The sequence below is a fragment of the Lepus europaeus genome, chromosome 6, assembly GCF_033115175.1.
Source record: "Lepus europaeus isolate LE1 chromosome 6, mLepTim1.pri, whole genome shotgun sequence".
In the NCBI taxonomy this organism is placed as follows: Eukaryota; Metazoa; Chordata; class Mammalia; order Lagomorpha; family Leporidae; genus Lepus; species Lepus europaeus.
Window position 1 is genome coordinate 90,630,826 of NC_084832.1, and position 27,949 is coordinate 90,658,774.

At 47.4% G+C, this 27,949-nt stretch overlaps 1 protein-coding gene across 3 annotated transcripts in view; it reads right to left on the reverse strand.

Moving 5' to 3' along the window:
- The window catches only part of SPATA13 (spermatogenesis associated 13), a 92,625-nt gene that overhangs the window by 38,671 nt on the left and 26,005 nt on the right, over window positions 1-27,949 (reverse strand). Inside the window, exon 1 of one of the 3 annotated variants that reach the window (XM_062194564.1) lies at window positions 2,960-3,268. The exons of the other annotated variants lie outside the window; for them this stretch is intronic. Coding sequence (XP_062050548.1) covers window positions 2,960-3,014 — 55 coding nt within the window. The 5' untranslated portion in view covers window positions 3,015-3,268. Of the gene's footprint in view, window positions 1-2,959; window positions 3,269-27,949 lie in introns of those variants that run through there. 3 annotated transcript variants of the gene reach the window in all.

Here is a 27,949-nt window from a genome sequence, read left to right on the forward strand (position 1 = left end):
CCAAACACAGCCACTGTAATGTGGGATGCAGGTGTCCTACTTTTAATAATGTTGTGCTTGTATGAAAGTTCCATGGTATGAAATTTTCCACTTGTAGTGTCACAATTAGTGTTCGAAGATTTGGATTTGGGAACACAGAGATTTTTCAGATTAGAGATGCTCAGTGTGTATTATACCCAACCTGGACTTTTAAATCATTTTCAATAAATAGTGTTTTTGAATCTTTTAAGCACACTGACAATGATAACAACAAAAAACACCATTACAATTGATATATTACCCCCACAAACCAGCTTTTACAATGCACAAGGGTCTCTTAAGAAACACTTTTTCCACTGCACAGCTTTTCATGGCATTCAATGAGTTGTAATGACTCTGGCTGCCCAAAGATGGTAAGAGTGAGTTCTGTCAAGATGGAACTCAGTTTACACCAAATCCTCGTGAACAGGTGCTTTTTCTAAAATGGTTCACTAAATATTTATTTTAATCAAATAAAAGTGCCCATCAATAACTTTTCCTCCTCCCAATCTGAAGCCAAAATGTGCTCTGGAGTTGTTTTCTACATGCTTTGCGTCACTTAAGAGTCTGACAGTGTTCTTATGTACAGTGGGTCTGCAGGGTCCTGTACGTGTAGAAGAGCCTGGTCCAGGGTCAGCCCTCCTCTCCCTCCCACTTCTGGGAACATGAGGGCTCCAGAGTTCTCAGCCAGCACTTCTCATTCCAGCTCTCAAAGCTCAGCCTCTGTTCAATCTCCAGTTCAGACCTGGCACTTGGTCTTTAAGAATTTGGTTCATCCCTGGTGACTGTTCTCTCTTTAATAGTTACTGTGCCTCCTTGGGTTTCTGGCTGTGCTGGGGCCTCCTCCTGTCCATCCTTGCTGAAGCCTGAGGTTCTGTCCTGGATGCTCTCTCTACCTTCCGCTGGCGTCTCACCACCCCGCCTGGCTCCAACAGCCGCCTCACTGGTTGGTTAACAAATTGAAGCAGCAACCATCCGCTTTCATTGTATTTGCTCAGAGAGCCTTCTGTTCTCAGCACTAACATAAACATACCTCATTCTAGCATCACAAGCATCCTCGATCATGACTATCCATTTATCCAGAAGGAAACCAGGCTCAAAGAGGGTTAAGTCTTTGCTCGCTGGAGAAGGGACTGCATTCAAACCCAGGTGTGCCTGGCTCCAAAGCCATGCTTTCAAGAGCCTACCTTGTTCTGGCCTCGTTGAGCTCACAAGACAGGAGTAGCGACCATACCCCTCCCCTGCCCAGGTCCCTCAGGGCTCTCGCCATCAGCTAGCTCTATTCTTCATGTTCCACTGGCACATAAGAAAGGAGGTGATTAAACACTGCGCCTGTGGGCGTTTCATTGGGTGAGTGCATGAGACCACCATCTTTGGAACCCAAAGACTCAGGGAACTTTCAGAAGAGGAAAATGAAAGATGGCTCCAGGAGGCCTTAGAAGGTAACCCTGGCATGGGAGCGTACTGTTTCCTCTTCATGACCAGACTAGTCAGGGCAGCTGAGCCACTGCGCTGGGATCACCCAGTTCCAGAAGGGAGCTTTGGTGGTAGAGGTGGTGGGGAGCGCTGTGAATTCACTTCTCAGAGGACAAAGCCTCAGGCAGAAGATGAAGGCACGCTGTGTCTCTTTAGCAACATGGAGAGAGCACTCCACTGAGAGTCGGAGACCACTCCTCCTCCAGCTCTGCATGTGTGTAGGACAGGCAGGAGCGGAGCAATGCTGAGCTGCGGGATAGCAGGAGGCCGAAGGGCCTGCCTGGCCGGTCCTGCCTGCTTGCCTGCCCACACACCGGACCCATGCTCTCTGTGGGAGTCAGAACACCGTCACTCACAGCCCTGGGCAGGGGCTTCCTGCTCTCCCCACTCCCTCCAACCCAGCCTAGCTCAGTGAGTCCCGGGCTGGACACTGGCATTCCTGGGCCCTGCCAATCAAGTGGCCAACACGGCCACTCGGAAGGCAGGTCTCTGTTCTCAACAGCGAAATCGCCAGGCGAGGCTTTTCTTTTGCTGAACTTTGGCTAGTGGAGTGAAGCCCAGCCAGGGCTTGTTTTGATGATCCCAGATATAGAAGCCGTAACCACATTCCTGTTTTCTTAGGGCCAGCAGAGAAGCCAATCAAAGCAAGGCAGAAATCACAAACTACAAACTCTTGCTCTGACAAGGCCCAAGGCTGTCTTCAAGCTGTCATCTACAATGCTCATTCATTACAGCATGAGGCGCTGGCGTCTATTTTAGGCAAAACCAGAGACAAGATCTGTTTTTAAAGCATTGTATTATATCCATGTACTGCAGCCAGGGAAAATTCTTCCTGTGAAGTATTTTTCCTCTTCCTTTTAAGAATACATGGATCACAATTTATAACTTCCTAGTATGAGAGGATAACATTCAGTTCAGATTTAAATAGGAATAGTCCAGATGATGACACTCACAACAAAACTTAAAGAGGAGAGTAGGCACAACAAAGCAACCGAGTACTGGGCAAAGTCACTTTTGAAAATGGTAAATAGCAGGTTTTTTTTTTTTTTTTTATCAATAGCCACTTATATCATATGTCCTAAATTAGCAAGGAACATTTTCTGTAACCCCAACAATAACTTCCTTGTAATAGAAGTAAAGACCCACTAAGAATACCAGAAGCAAAAGCCAGACTCATTCTTCACACAGGATAGCCCATGCGTCTCACAGTCTTCTATTTCATAGTAACTAATGTGCCAGAAACAGAACCACTGTCTTGGACGGACTATGTCCACCACTCACACTACCTCGGACTGTTTCTTACAAGGAAGGAACTTTCCCATGTACATTCACACCTGACAAGTAGCAGGGAGGGAGAGGGAGAGGAAGGGAAAGACACAGAAAGGGTGGGGGAGAGAGAGAGAAAAATGCTGAGTTGAATCAGCAACACTGTCCCAGAAGAACAATTCATTTTCTGCACACATACCCATGTGAAGGCTTTCCAGACTCCAAAATCTTGCTATTTCCCCTCTGGCTACCATGGCTCCTTGGAAAACAGCAACATTCACAGCAGCACCAGGGTGTGATTGAGGAAGCCTGTTCTCAAAGCATCGCTGAGGATCTCCCAGGCTTGCAGCTCGGGAACTGCAGAAATCGCTTATTCACTGCTTCACGCTGTGTGCATTCCTGGCCAGAGCCTGCCCAGAAACTGTCAGCCGGCTCCCTGCTGGCTCAGTCTGACTGACTGTTAGTCACTCCGGAGACAGCTCGGGATGTCGTCGGGGAGGAAATTCTAAACGAAAGCTAAGCCTATGCACAGCAAACCCAAACAGACTCACAAGCCTATCAGGGGCCGCGGAGAGCCCCCAAGGAAGGCGGTGGCAATGTGCTTGCTGCTTTGAACTATGACCCCCAAGCCCGAGTTAGGCTCTCAGAGAGCTGTTCAGAAGGTATTTATTTCATGGGAGAAGAGCACAGAGGTCACTTAGTTAAAAAAGGAAGTCAGGATTTCACTCTATGGTATGACAAAAATTTAAGTTATGACGCTACATTGTGTTATCTGTAAATTTATGAAATCACTTTAAAAGGAGGATTCTGTGTTGTAAGATACACCTATGTGTTTACTCTACAGTGTCAAAGAAATATGTGTCGTCTGTTACTATGCAAAGTGTGATGGGTCTTCAAAATTTCATGGAAAACTCGTATCATGAAAAAAACTTACATCGACTTAAACTTTTTGCACCAAAATAAACTTACATTTTAATTTATTTTTCCATGAGCTTTAAAAAAAAGATTTATTTGAGAGTGAGAGTTACAGAGAGAGAAAGAGAGACAGAGAGAGAGAGATCTTCCATCTGCTGTTCTCTTCCCATATGCTTACAATGGCAAGGGCTCGGCCAGGCCTAAGGCAGGAGCCAGGAAAACTTCTTCCAAGGCTTCCCCATCTGCGGCAGGGGCCCAAGCACTTCGGCCATTCTCTGCTGGCCATTAGCAGGCAGCTGGATCAGAAGCAGAGCAGCTGGGACAAAGCTGGCACCGATATGGGATATCAGTGTCACAGGTGGCAGCTTTACCTGCTGCACCACAATGCTGGCCTTTCTGTGAACTTTTTTTTTTTTTTTTTTTTTTTTTTTGACAGGCAGAGTGGATAGTGAGAGAGAGACAGAGAGAAAGGTCTTCCTTTTTGCCGTTGGTTCACTCTCCAGTGGCTGCCGCGGTAGGCGCGCTACGGCCGGCGCACCGCACTGATCCGATGGCAGGAGCCAGGTGCTTCTCCTGGTCTCCCATGTGGGTGCAGGGCCCAAGCATTTGGGCCATCCTCCACTGCACTCCCGGGCCACAGCAGAGAGCTGGCCTGGAAGAGGGGCAACCGGGACAGAATCTGGCACCCCGACCGGGACTAGAACCAGGTGTGCCGGCGCCGCAAGGCGGAGGATTAGCCTAGTGTGCCGCGGGGCCGGCCCTTTCTGTGAACTTTTAAAAAATACTTTCACAGCTAGATTCCCTATAATGAGGAAAGTTTTTATTTAAAGAGATTCTCAATTGATAATATTATGGGCTCTTTTTATTTCCCTTCATTCTTCTCTGTTTCCCAATTAATCTATAATGATCAAAGCTGTCTTTTAATCATGAAACAATTGTTAACAGTATGCTTCCTTCAAATTCTTCATGACAGGAAGACACTGCCTTTTTAAATGAATGAAAAATGACATAGTATATGCGAAGTAGTGACCACCATCGTTAAATAATGGGGGTTAGACAAGTGCCAAGCTGTAAAATGCAAGCTTAACAGTGATGGACTTTGCAGCCAGACAGCCTGCGTTCAAAATCTGCTCTACCATAATTAACTTCTCTCCAATAACTAACTGCTATCAGGATTTACTGCTCTACCACAGCGAAACTAGGAAACATTTCCACCGGGCAGCTCAACTGCCTCATTGCAAAGCCGGCACCAATGATCCTTGTCAGGTTATTAGAGGACATACCACAAAGTGTTTCCAATGGCCCCAGCACTTCTTCAGGGATTCGTGTTAGTGCTGCTATGGTTGCTCTGAAAAGTCTGAGGTCCGTAACACCACGTTAGTTCCTGCTAAAATCACAACTCCAACTTAGAGGGCAGAGCTGCGTGGTTGGTTCTAATATTCACGTTCACTGTGGACTTTTCGTACCTTCAAGTATTAGTGTTTCTATTGACTTGGTGCCTCCCACCCTTAAATGCAGCTAAGAAAAATTTTCTGGAAGAATTTACCACTTTAATAACCCACAATAAAAGTGAAACACACATACAACTAGATGAGCTTTAGATCTTCTAAAGTATTCTAAAAAGATGCTTTACAAGCTCTCTGAAGTCCAAATGGACCGCTGCATAATCTAGTTTCACACAGAATTCCCCAGAGCTATTTTAGGTATCACCATCCCAAAGAAAGTGTCCCACAACTTTCCTACTTAAAAGTGGGGTCCACGGATCAGTAGCACTGGCGTGACCCGGGAGTGGGTTAAACATGAATATTCAGGACTGGGGGGAGAGGGTTGGCAACAGAGGTTAAGATGCCACTTGGGATGCCCACATCCCATATGGCAGAGTACACGGCTTCAAGTCCCAGCTCCACTCCCAATTCCAGCTTGCTATTAGTGTGCACCCTGGGAGGCAGAAGGTGATGGCTTAGGTACGGGAGTCCCTGCCACCCACGTAGGAGACAGCACTGAGTTCCTGGCTCCTGGCTTTGGTCTCGCCTGGCCTTGGCTTTGTTGTAGGCATTTGGGGACTGAATCATTACATGGGCGATCTCTGTCTCTGTCCCTCTGTGTTTTTCAAATGAATAAAAATTAAAAGGAAATGAAGATTCTTAGACCTTAGGTCTACAGAATCAGAAATCTGCATTTTAATGAGATCCCAAGTCATTCCATCGTTCAAGGCACCTCAAGAAACTGAACAACATACTTCGAGAAACTGCAGCAAGACAATATCTCAAATGCCAGCGTGCTTTTGTTCACCAATTCAGAAACTAAAGACCACAGAAGGAACAGGTAGGCCTGGTTTCAGTCAGAATGAAGAGATAATATGCTGAATACTGTCAGACAAAGTAGTGAGGAAGACTGAATTCATTCTAATGAGTATCCGTTCTAACAAAGCCTAAATCCCAGTGGTAGGAGAATAAAAAGTATTTGCATTTTCTTAATGTTTTGGTGTTGTTAAAATTGCTACTTTTCAAGAAGCAAAAGCTCTCATTGCTATGACTCCTCAGTCCTGTGTTCCAAGTCTCTTTGTTTGCTTTCACTTTTCATTGGCATCTGGTACAGACGGTAGCTTCTGTGTCCCAAGAGTTTGTTGTTGTTGTTTTTTTTTTTTTTCTAAATCCAGGGATGGGTCAGGGTATTAGATTGAGAGCCTTGGGATCTTAATATCTTAAACCAGAGGTAGTCACAAAGAAAACTTTACTGCACACTCAAGACAAAAGATAAAAAGAAGGGGAAAAGGTCTTGACAAGACGTAGAGAAATTACACTTAACTCAGAGTCATCTTCTCAAAGGACATTGACCCCACAATGCTACTAAAATATTTTTGGAAGAAGCTACAAGTGTAGAAAGGGGTATTCTAGAACAAGAGACGGTCTGATTTCCAGCTTTTAAATATTTTTTAGTGATGACAGCCTACATTTACCAGATCAGTAAGAATATTACAAATAAAAACCTTAAGCACAGTTGGAAAAAGTCTTCAAAACCTGCTCGTCCCCCAAATTAATCCACTGGCTTTGGCTAAGATGCCACCACAACACACTGATGAATGGCAACACTGAAGGAATTAGCCAGCAGATCAGTCCCAGAGGAGTGGAGAGAGCCAAATTATACATTAATATCAAATAGTTAGAAATCAGAGAGGATAAAATAAATGTTGGATGCACATGGAATGTTAGAATCATTTTGCATTCTACAGATGAAGGAATTTAAGTTACTTTTGACACAAGGACCCCAAGTTGACCCATACATATTTACAAACTTTTGGAAAAATCCTAGTCAGGAGGTCTCAGAACAGGGTAATGCTACTTTTTGGCACTGTGTATTGTCAATTTTAGCAAATGGGCTACAGGATGGACAGGCAGGCATCTTGGCCAAGGAACCCCCTTTCCTACAACTCTCATTGGCTGGACAGAACCATAGTCCCAACTCCCACATGGGTAATCACTACCCAGAGCCCAGAGGAACAGAACCAGGAGCTGGGTGTGATGATTTGCCATTGCTGAAATAGGGCTGCCGTGTCTAAAGTGGGATGGGGGATCCCTCAGCAGGAAATAACTTGCTACGTTTGCCACTAATTACTCAGTTCAACTTTCTCTCCTCTATTAGCATGAATAATTGAGTATCCAGAGTGATCCTTTAATTCTAAATGGATGAAAGACAAACATTACTATTAAAACAGAGGTCACAGCTATGCTATTTTCCAGAGAAATCTAAAAGACATTTCACATGACATACAACCTAACATTACCTAGCACCTGGTGGCCTACACTGTGGACTCTTGTTTCGGCATGCTACCTGCTCTTGTGCAGCAGAGCCTGGCTCCATTTCAGTCTTAGTGACACAATGTTCAGCAGCCAGAGGGGGAGGGCGCAATCACAGGCAGCACACAGGAAATGGAGCATGGGTTACCAGAACCTAGTGTGTGAGAAACACCCAGTGCGACCTCGCAGACAATGAAGGAGGGCTGCTACTCCATGCTTCAAAGCCATTGCTTTTCTTCATGGGGTAATGTGGCCTCAAGGCCAGAAACACACAAAGCCATGAAGATTTACTCTCAGTGGCTTAAATGAACCCGCCCATCACCTGCCTCTAGTTCATACTCCACCTTCTCCTACAATTGCTCTGCACCTGGCCATTGAGTAGAACTTTAACAGAAACAAATAAAAATTGGCCACTGTTTCCTGTGGATCCTTTTCATGCTTCAAGGTCTAGTACAAATGAGTAGCTCCTCTTTTCTGTGTTCATCTTTATCTAGTTTTCTTTCTGGATGGTTAAAATATCTTAGTTGTTTGAATACCTGCTCCACTACCTCCTACTTAAATCTTGCTCAGCTGAACTAGGGAGTTACTGAACATCGCTATGCCTTGGGATTCCTTGTCTGTAAGATCAGGCCAGGAGCGTGAGGAGAGCACCGGCACTCCGAGGTGGTCTTCTGGGTGTTTAGGGCTCTTGCTCAACTTCCTCTGATGTGGGATATTCTTTATTTTCCTTTTAAAATTTAATTTCTGAATCTTGGTAGTTTAGAAAGATACAAATACAGGTTTTAAAACTGAGGATGTTTTAACTGCCACAAGATGAAATTCCGTGCTTTCTGGAAAAATGCTGAATACTTTATTATGTTTTTCTGAGACAGGGACCAGAACACTATGTTCCTTTTTAAAAAACCTGATTATAGGCAATGATATGGCATGAAAAAACAACTAAGATAAGTGCTACTGGCGCTAGCTACTATAATCTCCAAGCCTTGCGGGCAGTATGGTTTCAAGCACTGATGTCCATATTTGTAGTCCTTGTTCCTCCATACGGAAGCCTTTCATAATTTCTAAATTCCTTAGCCTCTATGGAATCTGTGCTGGCTCACAGCGGGGTCAGAAGACAGTAATCTTACTGTGCACAGTCTTCGCAGTCAGGAAAACATTTTTACTGCAAGTACTTGCCTACAGATAAGGGAACTGATTCATCTTGTTTTGTAAATAAATACACCCAACACTCAGTGTTCCTTGGGATGAGAATAGAAAGTGGGATGAGAAACAGAGAAAGGAAGTAGGCAAGACACATAACATCCACATCTTACAACCAAAGCCCTGGGTTCACCAATACTTCAGTCAGCTTTCCTAAGAGCTCTGCTACTATCACTCAACAGGTGCCACTGGATTTTATGTTTTCTGATTATTTATTGAAAGAAAACTTTTGAGAAATAATTTGAATAAAATGAAGAAGCAGAAAGACACAATACAAGGGCTGGTGTCGTGACGCAGCAGGTAAAGCTGCTGCCTACAATGCCACTCTCCCATATGGGTGCCCATTTGTGTCCTGGCTGCTCCACTTCTGATCCAGCTCCCTGCTAATGTGCCTGGGAAAAGCAGAAGGTGGCCCAACTGTTTGGTTCCCTGCCGTCCACATGGAAGACCAGGATGAAGATCCTGGCTTCTGGCTTTGGCTGGGCTCAGCCCTGGCTGTTGCAGTCACATGGGGAGAGAATGGAAGATCTCTGACTCTCCTTGTCTCTCTGTAGTTTCGACTTTCAAATAAATAAATAAATCTTTAAAAATACAATAAAAAAAGAACAAAAGACTTCATGGAGTACTTAAAAAATTGTTTCAAAAGCACCTCATACATACATACCACATCCCCTCCCCCACCTTCTGCTATTTCTCTTCTTTTGAACAAGAAATTTAGATTGGGCCAAGCAAACTAACAGGAAAGATTCAGTAGAGCTTTTTATCTCTCTAATAATAATAGTTTATATACTTTAATTTTGTCTAACCTATATTTGGATAATAATCAAATCAAAATATTGTTCTATTATGAACTATTAATGTTCCAGGGCTTCGTTGATTAGATTAAGTGACTAGGCATAGGGTTGAGCTGCTGGTTAGTGCCATTACTTAATCTAAACAGCTCACTGTTCACCATTGCCCCTGTTTGCAGTAATTAATATTTCCCTAACTACTAATGTCTCACTGGGCACCAGGTCACTCTTCCACCTCTGTAGGTAGATTATATTAGTATCTCCCATTGCACACAGACATTAGGACTTCTAGGTTAATATGGAGGCAACCGCCTGTCTGCAGGTAACGTCTTCTCCATGTGCGTCCCAATGGAGGAGGGCTGTGATCCTCCGTCTGGCTCTGACTCTGTGGAATGGGATTTACAGTTGAATCCACACATGCAGAACCCATGGGTATAGAGTTCTGACTACTACCATATAGTTTGCTAAAAGATGATAGAAACTGGATTCATAGCACTGTGCTAAGTAATGTGAAAGAAAGAAAATGCACTTTCCTAACCCATGAGCTGATTATATAATTTACCGTAACACAGTTCAGCTGCAGGGGCTACTATTGTGGAGCAGCGAGCTAAGCTACCACTGCCAAGCCAGCATCCCATATTGGAGCACCAGTTCGAGTCCCAGTTGTTCATTTCTGATCCAGCTCCCTACTAATGTGCCTAGAAAGGCAGCCACATGAGAGAACAGCATAGAGTTCTGGGGTGGCTTCATCCTGCACCAACCCTGGCCATTCCAGCCATCTGGGGAGTGAACCAGTGGATAAAAACTCTCCCCTACTCCTGCCTCTCAAATAAATAAATATTTTAAGAGAAAAAAATGAAGACTTCAAGGTTAGGTGAATCACATACAGCATTTCAATAGAGAACGGGGATTCAATTCGAGCTTTTAGATCTGTCAATAAGAAAATTAACTTGGCCAATAATAATTAGAATAACCCCAGAACTGTGTGAATCTGCTTCATCTTGTCATTCACTGGGTCTACCTATTAAGAATTCTTTTTTTTTTTAAACAAGTATATGCTAAATTGTCATTTAAAAAAAGATTTATTTGCTTGAGAGGTATAGTTACAGATAGGGAGAGCGAGAGACAGAAAGCAATCTTCCATCTGCTGGTTCATTCCCTAAATGGCTGCAATGGCTGGAGCTGAGCCAATCTGAAGCCAGGAAGTTCTTCCTGGTCTTCCACATGGATGCAGGGGACCAAGCACTTGGCCCATCCTCTACTGCTTTCACAGGCCATAGCAAAGAACTGGATCAGAAGTAGAGCAGCTAGGACTCAAACCAGCACCCATGTGGGATGCTGGCGCCACAGGTAGATGCTTAACCTACTACACCACACTGTCAGCCCCTATTAAAAATTCTTAATGTCAGCCGGCGCCGCGGTTCACTAGGCTAATCCTCTGCCTGAGGCGCCGGCACCCCGGGTTCTAGTTCTGGTTGGGGTGCTGGATTCTGTCCCGGTTGCTCCTCTTCCAGTCCAGCTCTCTGCTGTGGCCCGGAAAGGCAGTGGAGGATAGCCCAGGTCCTTGGGCCCTGCACCTGCATGGGAGACCAGGAGGAAGCACCTGGCTCCTAGATTCTGATCGGCGTAGCGCGCCGGCCGCAACGCACCAGCCGTAGTGGCCACTTGGGGGTGTGAACCAACAGAAGGAAGACCTTTCTCTCTGTCTCTCTCTCACTGTCTAACTCTGCCTGTCAAAAAAATAAATAAATAAAAAATAAAAAAATTCTTAATGTCAAATAAAATTTTAAAAAATCTTTAAAAAAAGGAGGGGGCTGCACCATGGCACAGTACATTAATCCTCTGCCTGTAGCACCGACATCCCATGTGGGTGCTGGTTCTAGTCCCGGTTGCTCCACTTCGGGTCCAGCTCTCTGCTACAGCCTTGCAAAGCAGTAGAAGATGGCCCAAGTCCTTGGGCCCCTGCACCCACGTGGGAGACCTAGAGAAAGCGCCTGGCTCCTGGCTTTGGATTGGCGCAGCTCTGGCCGTTGGCAGCCATTTGGGAAGTGAACCAACGGAGGGAAGACCTTTCTCTCTGTCTCTCCCTCTCACTGTCTGTAACTCTCTCAAATAAAATAAATAAAATCTTAAAAAAAAATTCTTAATATTGGGGCCGGCGCTGTGGCGTAGTGGGTAAAGCCTTTGCCTGCAGTGCCGGCATCCCATATGGGCTCCAGTTCAAGTCCCGGCAGCTCCACTTCCGATCCAGCTCTCTGCTGTAGCCTGGGAAAGCAGAAGAAGATGGCCCAAGTCCTTGGGTCCCTGCACCCACTTGGGAGACCTGAAAGAAGCTCCTGCTTCCTGGCTTCGGATCAGCATAGCCCTGGCCATTGCGGCCAATTGGGGAGTGAACCAGTGGATGGAAGACCTCTCTCTCTCTCTCTCTCTCTCTGCCTCTCTAAAATAAAATAAAATAAAATAAAAAATTCTTAATGTCTTTGTCTACTGATTGTCCTAAGGAAAGACAGAAACATGTTGTGATCTGTGTTTTTTATTTTTATTTATGTGAAAGGCAGAGAGACACAGACAGGGATGAGGGAAGGACATTCCAACCCTTGATTCACTTCCAAAACAGCTGGGCAGGGCCAGGCAGAGGCAGGAATTCCATCTGTGTCTCCTAGATACATAGTGATAGTGCGCATCAGGAGGAAGCTGGATCAGAAACAGAGATGCGACTTAATCCTAGGCACTCTGAAATAGGATACCTGCATCCAAGTGGCAGCTTAACCTGCTGCACTGTAACACCAGCCACTACAATTGGTTTTTAATTGAATTATCAGCATGTGAATTTTTTATTTCCAACAAAATTAAAGGGTCTTTTTAACAACCACAAAAAGGACAGCCACTGTGGCATAGCAGGTAAAGCAGCCACCTGCAGTGTTGGCACCCCATGTGGATGCAGGTTTGAGACCCGACTGCTCTACTTCCAATCCAGCTCTCTGCTGTGGCCTGGAAAGCAGTAGAAGATGGCCCAAGTCCTTGGGCCCCTGCATCCATGTGGGAGACCCAGAAGAAACTCCTGGCTCCTGGCTTCAGACCATCTGAAGAGTGAACCAATGGACAGAAGATTCTCTCTCTCTCTCTCTCTTCCTCTCTGTAGGTCTGCCTTTCAAATAAATACATAAATCTTAAAACACACACACACAAATTGAAGGCAAAGATTAAAAAAAAAAAAAACTGTCAGGACCAAGCAAAAAATAAATCCAAAGAGTTTTAATGAATTCCTTAACTTCATCCCAAGCCCTTCAAAGAAATATTCTCCAGGAATTTCTTACAATTTAACTTTTTTAAAAAAGATTTATGTATTTATTTGAAAGGCAGAGTTACAGAGAGGGAGATCCTCCATCCCCTGGTTCACTCTCCAAATGGCCATAACAGCCAGAGCTGGGTCCATTGGAAGCCAGGAGCCAGGAGCTTCTTCTGGGTCTAACCACATGTGTGCAGAGGCCCAAGCACCTGGGCCATCCTCAGCTGCTCTCCCAGGTGCACCAGCAGGGAGATGGATCAGAAGTGGAAGAGCTGGGACCTGAACCAGCACCCATAAGTGATGCCAGCACTACCTGTGGCAGCTTTACCCGCTATGCCACAGAGCTGGCCTCAAACTTACTTTAAAAATCAGATTTGAAATAACATTAAGCACTTATTATTATTAAATTCCTCTACTTCCAAAATGTTGGGATATCACATCCAAAGTTTAAATCAAAGAATGGAACTTTGTGGTTTTTTTTTTTTTCTGACAGGCAGAGTTAGACAGTGAGAGAGAGAAACAGAGAGAAAGGTCTTCCTTTTTCCGTTGGTTCACCCCCCAAGCAGCCGCCATCGCTGCGCCAATCCGAAGCCAGGAGCCAGGTGCTTCCTCCTGGTCTCCCATGAGGGTGTAGGGCCCAAGGACCTGGGCTATCCTCCACTGCCTTTCCGGGCCACAGCAGAGAGCTGGACTGGAAGAGGTGCAACCGGGACAGAATCTGGCGCCCCAACCAGGACTAGAACCCGGGGTGCCGGCACTGCATGCGGAGGATTAGCCTAGTGAGCCGCGGAGCCGGCTTACCATTACTATTTCTTTCAAATGCATTTAGTAATAAATATTGACAAATCCAAATGAACCAGCTTTCATTCACTTTAATGTAAGGGAAAAAAATTTAATACAGTAGCCTAACAAATCATTTTTAATTAATCTGTAGCACTTGAGGGATCTTTTCAACTGTAAAACCAGAAATCCATCGACACAAATTAAAAAAGATACAGTATCTCAATCTTAAAACTTAACCTCTTGACCCTATCTTTCCACACTCTCTCAGTGCATTCTGGCTCTGCCGCAGCAACAGACCCAAACGGTTTTTTGTTTTGTTTTGTTTTTTTGTTTTTGTTTTTGTTTTTTTTTTACAAGCAGAGTGGTCAGTGAGAGAGAGAGAGAGAGAGAGAAAGGTCTTCCTTTTGCCGTTGGTTCACCCTCCAATGGCTGCCGCGGCCGGTGCACCGCGCTGATCTGAAGCCAGGAGCCAGGTGCTTCTCCTGGTCTCCCATGGGGTGCAGGGCCCAAGCACTTGGGCCATCCTCTACTGCTCCCTGACCACAGCAGAGAGCTGGCCTGGAAGAGGGGCAACCGGGACAAAATCCAGCGCCCCGACCAGGACTAGAACCCAGGGTGCCGGCGCCACAGGCGGAGGATTAGCCTAGTGAGCCACCGGCCTCCAAACTGTTTTTTGGGCTCTACCTTGCAGCTGAATCCAATAGATTCTGTCCCACTTGGGACTCTCTGGTCTGTAACACTTGTCAATCCCTTCCTCCTTGAAGCCCTGGCTTCCCTGAACAACCAAGACACCACTTACCTTTCTGGCCTTTTCTTTTCCCTACCTTTGTCAGCTTCTTTGCCTTCACTGGTCTCCTCAGAGCACTGCTCACAGCCTCCCCTACCCGCAGCGATCATACTCCTTCCTTTGCTCCTTTGCTCAATTCACTGCCTCCAGCCTGGGTCTTTCTCTCCCACATCAGACACTTGTAATCCAGGGCGTCCTGGTGACGTCTCCACTGAGGGCTCCAAGACCACCCTCCTAGACAAGAACCAGGCCCCCACCAATGTGCTCTCCTAGGCCCCTATTACGCGGGCTTCGGTGTCAGAACTAACTCCTCCTCCCTCACACAAAACCTCCAATGAGCTTGACCTCCAATTTATTTTTCCAGTACTACTGTTGTTTTCCCAATTAATGGCTCCCCAGCCACTGGATGAAGCAACAGACTTCTCCTACTCACTCTACAACCCAACCAGGAACTCTCTAAAATGCAAATCTGCTCTTCTCACTCCATTAAACCCCGTAGTGGTTCCTGGTTGCCCCAGGCTCCTTCCTTCCAGCAGCCTAATCTGTAGTCTAGACCCATCTCTCAGCCCCTCCCCTACCTCCATTGAGTCTAACCATTAGGACCCACAGCTGAAATCCTCTCACCCCCAGCAGCTGGGACTGCGTAAAAGTCCTAAGTCAAAACACTCAATTCATGTATCTGTGCCATGAACACTTTAACTTAAAATATTTACCTCTTCATCTGTGTGCTTTTTTTTCTTTTTAAAGATTTATTTATTTATTTGAAAGGCAGGGTTACAGAGAGGCAGAGGCAGAGAGAGAGAGAGAGAGATCTTCCATCTGCTGGTTCATTCCCCAATTGGCCACAAAGGTCAGAGCTCCGCCAATCTGAAGCCTGGAGCCAGGAGCTTTTTCTAGGTCTCCCATGCGGGTGCAGAGGCCCAAGCACTTGGGCCATCTTCTACTGCTTTCCCAGGCCATAGCAGAGAGCTGGATCCGAAGTGGGGCAGCCGGGTCTCGAACTGACGCCATATAGGATGCCGGCACTGCAGGCATGGCTTTACCTGCTACACCACAGCACCAGCCCCCATCTGTGTCATTTTTTTCTTTTTTTTAAGATTTATTTTACTTGAAAGTCAGAGTTACAGAGAGAGAAGGAGAGGCAGAGAGGATGGAGAGAGATGTCTTCCATCCACTGGTTCACTCTCCAAACGGCCAGAACAGTCAGAGCTGCGCCAATCCGAAGCCAGGAGCCAGGAGCTTCTTCCAGGTCTCCCTGGCGGGTGCAGGGGCCCAAGGACTTGGCCATCTTCTACTGCTTTCCAAGGCCGTAGCAGAGAGCTGGATCAGAAATGGAGCAACCGGGACTTGAACTGGCGCTCATATGGGATGCCGGCACTGCAGGCTGCTGCTTTACCCACTAGGCCACAGTGCCGGCCCCTGACTGTGTCTTAATGTAAGACCCAGGCTCCTGTGATGAACATCTGAAAGGACTCCATTGTTTCTTACAGTACAAACACCTACAGTATGTCAGCTATGACTCCAGTTTGGGCTTCTTTAAAGTGTAACAATAATACCAGAGGCACAGGTGACACAATTAGGGTTCTGATTCCATGACTGTTCCATTTTTCTAAGATCATCTAATTCTTATCTAATTTGACAGATGATTTTTTTTTTTTTTTTGGCAATTCATTTTGGAGTCTCTCCAAAGTTTTCAAAGACTCAAGTTTCCTTTTAAGTTTCCTATTTACATTTCATTTGCTTTTATTTCTAAAGCAGCTCCATAATCAACAGCCATAAACAGGCTGGAGGGCTATGCCCTTGGCTGGTAAGGCTGTATCCTGGCTTATGAAAGGACAGTAGCATGGCGAGATCTACACCCTGGACACCATCCTAGGCTCTAGCCCCCGCTGCCATGGCTGGAAGCCAGGTAACCCCACAGCCCAACATCCAGCATCAGCTCCACCCCCATCCTAATGGGATTTGCTGCTCCTACTTCCCTGCCCCTCCCCCCCCCCCCCCCAAGGTTTAACAGGACCTGTTCCTGAACACATGGCTTTCTCTGTCTCTCCCTCTCTTGATCTCTTACGCTCTTTTTCCTTCTTCGCCCCTTCCCTCCAGGTCTGCCAGGTTTCCCCACCAGTAAACCCTTCCCCCTACTCCGGTGTTTGGTATGTTTAGTGGCGGCCTTACACTGTGGGCATCGGTCAGCTCCCTTCACAGAAGCACTGGAGGACAGCTTTAATGTGATAAGCATGGGGCCTGGTTAGGGTGGCCTGTGTTGGGCTACCTTACTGTTTCTGACTCCCACCCTCTGCATGTGCTGTTCCCTCAGACTGGCACCCCCCCCAAAAAAAAGAACCAACTTAACCCAACTTCCATTTGGTGCCACCTCCTGGAGGACGTCGGGGGACTCCCCGGATCTGACTGGCACGTGTCCATGTGCAACGGCGTCACTGGGCATCAGCATACCAGCAGCAGCTCCGGGAGAACACGGTCTAGCTTCCTCAGGACCCCACCCCCACCCCCAGCACGGTGCCTCACTTATCATGGGGACAGACAAGTATCTGTTAAATATGCCCCAACCAGAAACTGAAACTGAGAGCACATGGAAACTCCTCCTGGGACAGGCTCCAGCCCAGCTGGGCCATCGCCTGCCACAGTCCTGCGGGCGCCCACTACGGCCTCTCCCAGGACAACGGAGGCTGAAGGTGCCGGAGCAATGGCACCCTGGCGTGATCTCACACCCGACACCAGTTGAAGCACCGAAAGTCAGTAAACACGAACAACTCTTGGCCGTTTCTTAGGCGCCTACCCACTCTAGAAAATCAGGTGCAACAATGCAGGCTTCCTTGAAATCACTGGACCCCCGCACGCTGAAAAAGCCTTGGCACGTTTATCGTCTTTATACAAACCGACCTACAACCTGTACGTGAAACACGTATTTACCACAGGCAGCTCGGCGGGCCGTTGTGGGAGCAGGGGGTGGTGACAGCAATCCTCTCAATAGCGGGAGAGGTCACATGGGACGGGGCCACGGCGTGGGGCGAGCCGTGTGGAGCCGAGTGCGCAGTCACGTGGGGCATCGCCAAGGGGCCCGAGCCCGAGGTCACGCGGGGCGTGGGGCGAGGGCGACGCTGCCTCCCCCTGCTCAGCTTGGGATGCCCCCCCCCCCCCCCCCCCCCCACCGTGGAGGTAGTCTTCCATCTGCTAGAAATGTCCCCCCTGGAGCCCACAGCACTCGGGCCTTTCTCCCTCTGCAGGGTTCAGCAAAGCCCCTTGAATCCCTGTGGGGCACCGAAGGCTTAGGGAAGGAGATCACAGGCAGGACTGAGCCAGCAGCTCAGAACCTGGGCAGCAGCCAGTGCCCAGGGCTGGTTCGCAGATGTTTACCTACCATCTGCCCACGCCAAGGGGTGGGCCTACCCTGGAAGACAGTAACTGTGCGTTCACCTGGCTGCCTAGGACGTGGCCCTCGCAAAGCTCCAAAGTTTTTCCACATTTAACAGCAATTATGTGGGGAAGCAGGAAGCTTTTCTTTGGAGGAAGATAATGCTGTCACTCTTTGTAGAACTGAATATTTCTTATGAAAATTGGCCTTAGTTTGTTCCTGTGGAAGAAGAAAAAATGCAGTATCCTAGATTTTTTAACCACCAAGAAATTAATTTTGAAAAATCTAGGGGCCAACACTGTGGCACAGTGGGTAAGCCCTGGCCTGAGACCCCAGCATCCCACATGAGCACCTGTTGGAGTCCTGGCTGCTCCATTTCCGATCCAGCTCCCCACTAGGAAAGCAGCAGGAAATGGCCCAAGTGCTTGGGTCCCTGTCACACAAGTGGGAGACCTGGATGGAGTTCCAGGTTGCTGGCTTCAGCCTGGCCCAGCCCAGGCCATTGGGGCCATTTGAGGAGTGAACCAAAAGATGGAAGATCTGTCTCTGTCTCTCTTTCTCTCTAACTCTGCCTTTGAAATCAATCAATAAATAAAGGCTGGTGCTGTGGCGTAGTAGCCGGCTTCAGTGCTGGCATCCCATGTAGGCTGCTGGTTTGAGTCCTGGCTGCTCTACTTCCAGTCCAGCTCCCTGCTGATGTGCCTGAGAAAGCAGTAGAAGAGGGCCCAGGTGCTTGGGCCCTGGCACCCACATGGGAGACCTGAAAGAGGCGCCTGGCTTCTGGCTTCAGTCTGGCCCATCCCTGGCCATTGCAGCCATTTGGGAAGTGAATCAGCAGATGGATGATCTTTCTGTCTCTCCCTCTCTCTAACTTTGCCTTTCAAATAAATAAAATACATCTTTAAAAAATAATAATAAATGAATAAATCTTTAAAAAAAAGAAAAGAAAAATGTAAGCATCTCATTCCCTGTACTTATTTTGAACCTGGTATTTTTGTGAGAGCCTGGTAAAAACATTGATCAACTTCAGTGCATCTGTTAACACTTTTTACCTGCTTTTGTATTGGCAGTAGAACTGGAAAGTTTTTTTCAAGCTTCAAGATAGTTTCTCCACCAGTCATTGGCTAGCTCTGATTAGTTTTCACAGATAGACCAGCATATAGGAGTACAGTTATTCGTTGTATACCTGGAGGTTTGGTTCCAGGAAACTTGCTGCAGATACCATAATCTGATGCTAAGATTTATATAAAATGGCAGAATAATGTCTGCATGTAACCTATTCACACCCTCCCATATCATCTCCAGATTACCCATAATTCTCAATGCAATGCAAATGCTAGGTAAATAGTTGTATTTTTTAAGGAATGGTCTCAAGAAAAAAACGTGTCTGGGGGCAGGTGTTTGGCACAGAAGTTAAAGACAGGGCTTGGAACAGCTGCATTCCTCCTCCTCTTTGAATCCAGCTTCTTGTTAATATGCAGCTGGGATGCAGCAGATAATGGCTCAAGTGACTGGGTCCCCGCCACCAAGTAAGAGACGCTGAGGTCCAGGATCTTGGCTTTAGCCTGATGCAGCTTTGGCTATTGTGGGCATCTGGGGACTGGATTAACAGATGAAAGAGCTCTCTTCTCTTTTTCTCTCTGGCTTTCTTTTGAATAATGAAAATTCAAAAAGGAAAAGAACCAAAGTCTGAAAGTGTTTTGTTTTTTTTCCCAATTTTTTAAAGATTTATTTATTTATTTGAAAGTCAGAGTTACACAGAGAGAGGAGAGGCAGAGAGAGAGAGGTCTTCCATCCGATGGTTCACTCCCCAATTGGCCGCAACGGCTGGAGCTGCGCCGATCTGAAGCCAGGAGCCAGGAGCCAGGAGCTTCTTCCGGGTCTCCCACGTGGGTGCAGGGGCCCAAGGACTTGGGCCATCTCCTACTGCTTTCTATCTTCTACTGTTTTCGCAGGCCACAGCAGAGAGCCAGACTGGAAGTGGAGCAGCCCATATGGGATGCCAGTGCTCCAGGCCTGGGTGTTAACCCACTGTGCCACAGAGCCTGTCCCCCCCCCCCCCCCCCAATTTTTTTCAATCTGGGGTTGGCTGCATCCACAGAAGAAGAACCAATTAGATCAGGCAATCCTTTGTATATAAGTACCATGTATATATGTGTATCATGCCCCTAAAGGACTAAAATTTTGTTGTTTCCTAGTGAAAAATGCAGAAGGTTGTTATGATTTAAAGAGTTCTGCAACTTGGTTGTTAGCTGCTCATATTGCTACATTGTCCAGGTGAAGATAGAAGGATTTGGCCCAGGTCACTTTAGTGGCACACACAACTACTGATGGCAAAGGATGGGTGTGCTTTGGCCCTTTGCCTGCAATCGGGGAAAGGCTACTCATGTTTGAAAGCTAATGAATCAGATATTCTCCTGTCCGCGAAACAATTAAGATAATCTTGGTTTACCACAAGAGCAAACTAACCTGAATAGACAATGGATAGGATAAGCAGAAAGAAAAGTGGACATGAAGATAAGAATGTTGAAAAACAATCAAGCTTGCATTTTGACCAAAACATACACTCCTTAAAGGAGGAAGAAGCTTAGCTCGAACCTATGGAAGTATGGAAAAGTTAGGAGGCTGTGATGTGTGAAGCTGTCTCCCACACAAGAGAAAGGCTTCGTGAAAGCAGAAAGCAAAAGGCAGCCCAGGGAATGGGTGCCCCTCCTAACCCCAAGGGAGGAGAAACCACAAACACCACTACAATAAAGCAATCGTGTGTTTTTATAGGTGGGCAGCCTTCTTATCCATGAACTTTATAAAGGCACTTCTGAGTGATTCACTGTCCTGATTTGGTATCTCAAATACCACGCCCAGGAGGCTGGTGAGCATTACTCAGGGCTGTTCCACGTGACTGTCCTCACAGACTGTCTGGGCCAGGACGAGGGAAGGCAGGGGATTCCGTCAGGGTAAGACAGAAACCCAAGAGCACAGGACAGTCCTGCAAAATTCTGAGAAGGCAGCGCTTGCACCACCTCGGAGGAGTAGGACTGCATTTCTTAAAAAAAAAAAAAAAGTTAAATTGCTAATGTTCAATTTCCTGTATTTTGAGAAAAATGTATTATATTTCTTTCTTTTTTGGGGGGTGAGGTGGGGTTGGTATTTCTTCATTTGGAGATTTTAAGAGCACTTGACCAAGGCCGGCGCCGTGGCTCAATGGGCTAATCCTCCGCCTTGCGGCGCTGGCACACAGGGTTCTAGTCCCGGTTGGGGCGCCGGATTCTATCCCGGTTGCCCCTCTTCCAGGCCAGCTCTCTGCTATGGCCCGGGAAGGCAGTGGAGGATGGCCCAAGTGCTTGGGCCCTGCACCCCATGGGAGACCAGGAGAAGCACTTGGCTCCTGCCTTTGGATCAGTGTGGTGCGGTGGCCATTGGAGGGTGAACCAACGGCAAAGGAAGACCTTTCTCTCTGTCTCTCTTTCCTCTTTCTCACTGTCCACTCTGCCTGTCAAAAAAAAAAAAGCACTTGACCAGGGAGGAGGAAATACACTTTTATTATCTTTTAAAGTTGACTATAGAAAGTTTCAAACAAAAGCAGATAAATTAATATGATGAGGCCCCAGTGGTCCATATTTTACAACTTTTAACTATTTCCCACCACCCTTTTTTAAAGTATTTGAAAGCAAACCTCACTACTTCAGTTTATATCCGTAACAATTAGGGACTTACAGGTCACTGCACTGTCATTACTCAGCTAATAAAAGGAACAACAACTCCTTCTCGTGAGCAAATATTCAGTCCCTGTGAAAACTCCCCCAACTTCTCTCGAAATTATCTTTTCGCATCTGGCTTACTGTTTCAGAACCCAACGTAGTTCACACACTGCACTGACCCAATATAATTTGGATTAAACCAAATAGCTCCATTTGGGTGACACTTTCAGAAATTTGGCATTCAATCTGTGGGCTCATGGAACTGGGTGCCAAAAATCCTTAGAAAGTGGAAAGTAAGGAGTCCTAATTCTGGGAGACAGAGATACTGGTGATGTTCTATCCTGTGAGCCCCACCAGCCCAGACTACATCTCCCAAACCAGATAAGGACAGTGGCAGCAACTCTTGTCAGCCACGTGCCATTAACCTCTCCAGCCAGAGCTGCTGGTAAGAGATGGTTTCACTGCAATGAAAACCCTGACCCTCAGGGAGGAGGGACGCCTGTGAGGGAAAAAGCATGCATAGCTCTGTCAGTCATCAGAATGGTCTGACTCAGAGTCCATGAGAACAAAATCCATGAGTAAACTCCACTAAGGCGTCACTTGATTTGTGACAGGAAACCTCCAGGTTTGATGAGTAGGGCCTGATGGGAGCCATGGTAACAGAGCAGTCAAAAGCCCTCAGGGCCTCTTTATGCAGGGAAAGCCGGGTAACCCTGGGGAAGGTCTGAGGCTACCAGTCTTCCCAGCCTTTCACCCAAGGGGAACTTTCACCATCTACCTGGTCCACTGTGGCCCTAAGTCAGAGAAACGCCCCATTGGCAAAATGCAAATAATATTCTTTTTTTTTTTTTTAAGACAGCGAGAGAGAGAGAGAGAGAGAGAGAGAGAGAGAGAGAGAGAGAGAGAGAGAGAGAGAGAAAGGTTTTCCTTCTGTTGGTTCACCCCCTACATGGCCGCCACAGCCGGCATGCTGCGCCTATCTGAAGCCAGGAGCCAGGTGCCTCCTCCTGGTCTCCCATGCGGGTGCAGGGCCCAAGCACCTGGGCCATCCTCCACTGCCTTCCCGGGCCACAGCAGAGAGCTGGACTGGAAGAGGAGCAACCGGGACCAGAACTCGGTGCCCATATGGGATGGCAGCACCGCAGGTGGAGGATTAACCAAGTGAGCCATGGCGCCGGCCCAGCAAATATCCTTTCCAATCCTTTCTCACTGGAAAGAAGTGTGGCCTCAAGAAACATTTAGCTTGTGTCGACTCCCTAGGAGCCAAATGGCCTGGGGGAGTGTGGAAAGGATAATATGGATTGGAGATTGGTTTAGGGAAGGGGTATGACTGCACGTATCAGCATACACTCAAAGCACGAGACAGCCTCTGTCCCAAGAGAATCCTCACTGCCAAAGAGGTTGTTTAATAATCCTGCAGAGCGGCCTGTGTTGTGGTGCAGCGGGCTGAACCACTGCTCGCGATGATAGTGTCCCCTATCAGAGTGCTATGAAGGTCCCAGCTGCCCCAGTTCCAATCCACATTCTTCCTCTTAAAGGGAAAGGCAGCAGAAGATGCCCCCAGTGCTTGAGCCACTGTCACCCATGTAGGGGACACAGATGGAATTCCTGGCTCCTTGGCTTTGGGCTGGCCCAGCCCTGGCTTTTAAATTTATTTATTTACATATTTGAAAGAGTTACTGAGAGAGAAAGAGAGACACACACAGGAGAGACACAGAAATCTTCCATCTGCTGGTTCATTCCCTAGATGGCTACAGCCAGGAGCTTCTTCCAGGTCTCCCACATACGTAGCAGGGGCCCAAGCACTTGGGCCATCCTCTGCTGTTTTTCCAGGCCATTAACAGGAAGCTGGATCAGAAATGGAGCAGCCAGAACACAAACCAGTGTCGGCATTACAGGCAGTGGCTTTACCTGCTATGCCGCAGTGACCCCCTCCAGCCCTGGCTTTTGCCACCATTTGGGGAGTGAACCAGCGAATGGAAGACCTCTCTTTTTCACTGTCTTTTGAATGAATCAATAATTAAAAAAAAAAAATACTGTAGACATTATGTCCCAGTTGTTCAATCTTCTATGCTTGTCATCTTAACGCTTGCTCAGTGGGATCATTAAAAACAAAACAAAACAAAACAAAACTCCCAAGGCCATGGTGGCAAAATGGATGCCAAAGCTGGGCTAAACCACAGGGCTTTCCCCTCAACAAAGTTAATGATGTGGTTGCCTGAAGGAACCAGACAGCTACTTGTGGAAAGTTGATTACAATCGGCCTCTTGGTAATGGAGGGGCCCACGACTTGTCCTTTCTGCAAGAGCCACTTACACTGGACTTGGTTTCCCTTAGCTCTCAGGTCTCTCTCGAGCTTAATGAAGGCTCTGCCACGGATGGGGCACCTCACGTAACCCTGCTCATCCCCAGAATGCCGCGGTCCATGAAGCATGATCCTATCACTCTCAACAGTGGTCGAATGAAAAGGAAAGGCGGAGGCTGGGTGGAGTCACACCCTGAAGCCACACGGCCTGGCTGGGGCCATGCTCTAGACCAGTGACTAACGTCACCGCCAGAAGCTCACCCACTCCCAGAGCGTGCGGGTCTCGAGACCGCGGGCAAGCATGGACGGGGCTTCGACTTTGCTTCATGATTCTCTTGCAGCATTTCTCCTCCCCACCCAGTCACTCTGCTGTGTCAAAACTGAATTTGGTGTCCCCAAGGGGAAGTTCTTTCTCTGGAGTTCACGGCCCCGGCCCCCTGAATATGAACTACAGCTGGCAATTTTAGCCTCCTCATGCCACTGGGGAAATAAATGAGCGCCAAAGCAAAACCTGGGTGGCTTTTTGTGGTCATGACCACTGCTGTTTCTTAACTGGACTCGCGCAACAGCCCTCAAGTCCATCTCCCTTCCTCTGCCTTTGTCCCCCAAACCATCCATCGTCTCCGAAGCATGAATCAGAAGGTATCATCTCTGGCTGGCAATGGCTTCCTGCTGCACTTGGAGTAACCGCAGCTCCTCCTTGTGACCCGCTGTGCCCTTTCTGTCCAGCCACAGGCTGCCTTCCAGACTGCTCCTCTTGGAACCCTTCCTTTCAGAGCCCCAGTCACCCTGGCCTCCACACTGAACCTTATACACATGGAGTTCCCGCCAGTCCACCACTGAGATTCCTCCTCCCCCAGATCTCGGCCTCCCTGCCTCCTACTCATCTTCAAGTGTCCTCTCCATGGTGAACCTTGGAGAGGTGGCCTTCTCCCTCTCCTTCCTACTTCTACCCTCTACCACGTTACCCACATTCAGCTCCTCCAGAGCAATCAGTGGTGCCTTAGACAATCCTATGTATTGATTACAGAATCTGTTTAAGTGCTGGAAGGTACAGTTGTCCCTCAGTGCCTGCGAAGACTGCCTCCAGGACTTCCCTAAGATACCAGAATCTGAGCATGCTTAAATCTCTTATGTGAAATGGCATGATGAGGGGGCCAGCACTGTAGCCTAGCAGGCCTAGCCTCCACCTGCAGTGCCAACATCCCATATGGGCGCCGGTTTGTGTCCCAGCTGTTCCTCCTCCGATCCAGCTCTCTGCTATGGCCTGGGAAAGCAGTAGGAGATGGCCCAAGTGCTTGGGCCCCTGCATCTATGTAGGAGACCTGGAGGAAACTCCTGGCTCCTGGCTTCAGTTTGGCATAGCTCTGGCCATTGGAGAATGCACCAGTGGATGGAAGACCTCTCTCTCCATCTCCCCCCCCCCCCCCGCCCTCTGTAACTCTATCTCTCAAATGAATAAATAAGTAAGTAAATAAATAAATAATCTTTTTAAAATGGCATAATGAGAGCAGGAGTTTGGCCTACTGGTTAAGATGCCTGTATCTCATATTGGAGTACCTGGGTGTAGTACTTGACTCCTGCTCCCAATTCCAGCTTCCTGCTAATGTAGACCCTGGGAAGCAGCAGTGATGGCTCAAGTAACTGGGTCCCTGACACTCATGTGGGAGACCTGGATTGAGGTTTCCGCATTGCCCAGCCCAGCCCAGCTATCACAAGCAGTTTCGGGAGTAAACCAGTGAACCAGCTCCCTCTTTCTTTTCATTTTTTTTTCAGTGGCATAGTATTTGCAAAGAACTTACACAATTCTTCTGAATCCTTTAATCTTTCAATTACTTATAATACCTGATGCCATGTAAATACTATGTAATTAGCTATTATACTGAATTGTTTAGGAAATGACAAACCAAAAAAAGTCTACATGTTCAGTACAGAGGCATTTTTCCCTAACTTTTTTTTAAAGATTTGGTTTTTTATTTATTTGAAAGTCAGAGTTACACAGAGAGACAGAAGGAGAGGCAGGCAGAAAGAGAGAGAGAGTCTTCCATCCGCTGGTTCACTCCCCAATTGGCTGCAATGGCCAGAGCTGCAAGCTAGGAGCCAGGAGCCAGAAGCTTCTTCCGGGTCTCCCACATGGGTGCAGGGGCCCAGGGACTTGGGCCATCTCCTACCGCTTTCCATCTTCTACTGCTTTCCCAGGCCACAGCAGAGAGCGGATTGGAAGTGGAGCAGCTGGGTCTTGAACCGGAACCCATATGGGATGCCAGTGCTTCAGGCCAGGGTGTTAACCCACTCTGCCACAGCGCCTGCCCCCCCTCCCCCCAATTTTTTTTTAAGATTTATTTTTGTTTATTTGAAAGGCAGACTTATGGAGAGGGAGAGACAGAGAGACAGATCTTTCATCTGGTTTACTCCCCAAACAGCTACAATCGTCTGGGCTAGGCCAGGCTGAAGCCTGGAGACAGGAACTCCACCAGGGTCTCCCACATGGGTGGCAGGGGCTCGAACATTTGGGCCTTCTGCAGCTGCAGTCTCAGGTCCAACCGGGAGCTGGATCTGATATGGAGCAGCTGGGACTTGAACAGGTGCTTTGATGGGATGCTGGCGTCAGAGGTAGCGGCTTAACCCACTCTGCCACAATGCTAGCTCAATTTTCCCAGTATTTTCAATCCATGGTTGGTTCAGTCATGGATGTGGAACCCATGGATATGCAGAGGTAACTATGTATTTTCTTGTGATGCTTAATTCTTTGCTGTATCCCACAGGAGAGAGACAGTCTGGGCTCACAGGTGATGCTCCACACATTTTCGTAGATCGACTGATTGTTGACTAATAGAACGAAAGGTGACTATGGCTACTATAAGCAAGAAGGACCATGAGCAGCTCAGAAACTTACAGGTCTGTACCACTTCAGCTAGCAGAGAGCCCTATCAGGGAAAGTGATGGGAGAGACCAAGGAGCAGGCAACAGGAACACTATGAGCAGAGCCAAAGCTACCTGCTGTAGGCTGGGTATTAGCTTCAGTGCCCCCAAAGGCTTGGCCCCAGGGTGATGCTAAGCTGGATAATTACCTGTGACCTTGCAGCCACAGGTAAAAGAGAGATGCTTCCTTTTAGGATGGCACATATGTGTGCATACGATTTAATTTCTCTGTCTATCCTCTTCACCCTTTGGATCACTGGCTGACATATGCCTTGGGTTAGAAGCACTGAAAAGCACTGTGACAACACTGGGGCAGGGTTGGTTATCAGGCAGAGGGTCTAGACACGGAGATGCCTGCTTAACTGAAAAAGCTATGGGTTGCATTCCTCCAGCTAGAGAGCCAGAGGGTTATCAATGACACAGGCCATCAGTGCATGTTAGAGTGGCTCCCTTTTGGAGAACGCCCTCTACCTTGCTTTATTTTTCTCTATAGCAGCACTCACGCCCATAAATGCTTACTTGGTTATTTACTATCCTCTCATTAGGATGTAAGTGATTTGAAGGGGCTTTGTTTTATTCACTGCCGTCATCTGGTTTGCAGGAAGCACTCAGCAGTTACTGAATGAATGAACAAATGCACACAGGCATGGAGGACCTGCCCAGAGTCTACTCCTCTGCTTTATTTGCTGATTTATATATTTTTGTCTGAAAAACACAGAGAGACAGCGATCTTTCATCAGCTGCTTCACTCCCCAAATGTCTGCAACATAAGGGATGGGCACAGGAGACTGTGGGTGGCAGGGACCACCATCTGCTGCCTCCAGGGTGCACATTAGCAGAAAGCTGGATCAGAAGCTGAGAAGCCAGGACTGGAAGCAGACACTCCAGTATGGGCTGTGGGCAACCCAAGCAGTCACTTCACAGTTGTGCCAAGTGCTCACCCCATCAAGAAATGATTTTTAAGGTTATATTTCTATCTTACCCTGATGTGGTTTGTCCTAAGCAATATGGGATGCATGTTTCTCAGGTGATGACTTAACTGCTAAGCCATCCATCCACCCCTCTACTCCTCTACCACCACCTGATTTCCTTTGGGAGAATGACCTGTGCTCTACTGCATTCAGTCACAGCAGACAGGGAAGGCAAGGGGTCCCTGGAGGCACCCAATCCTTCTCCCTGTGCCAGTGGTAGACATGTTACCCAAGCTCCTCCATCCTGGGACTCTATTGTGAGTGAAAGAAGGGCTAGCTGGCCTTCTCTCATCCCCAGAGGTTATATCCTGGCCAGTCCTCCACACCTGCCTGCTTGCAGTTCCCCATCCCCAGCTGCTGG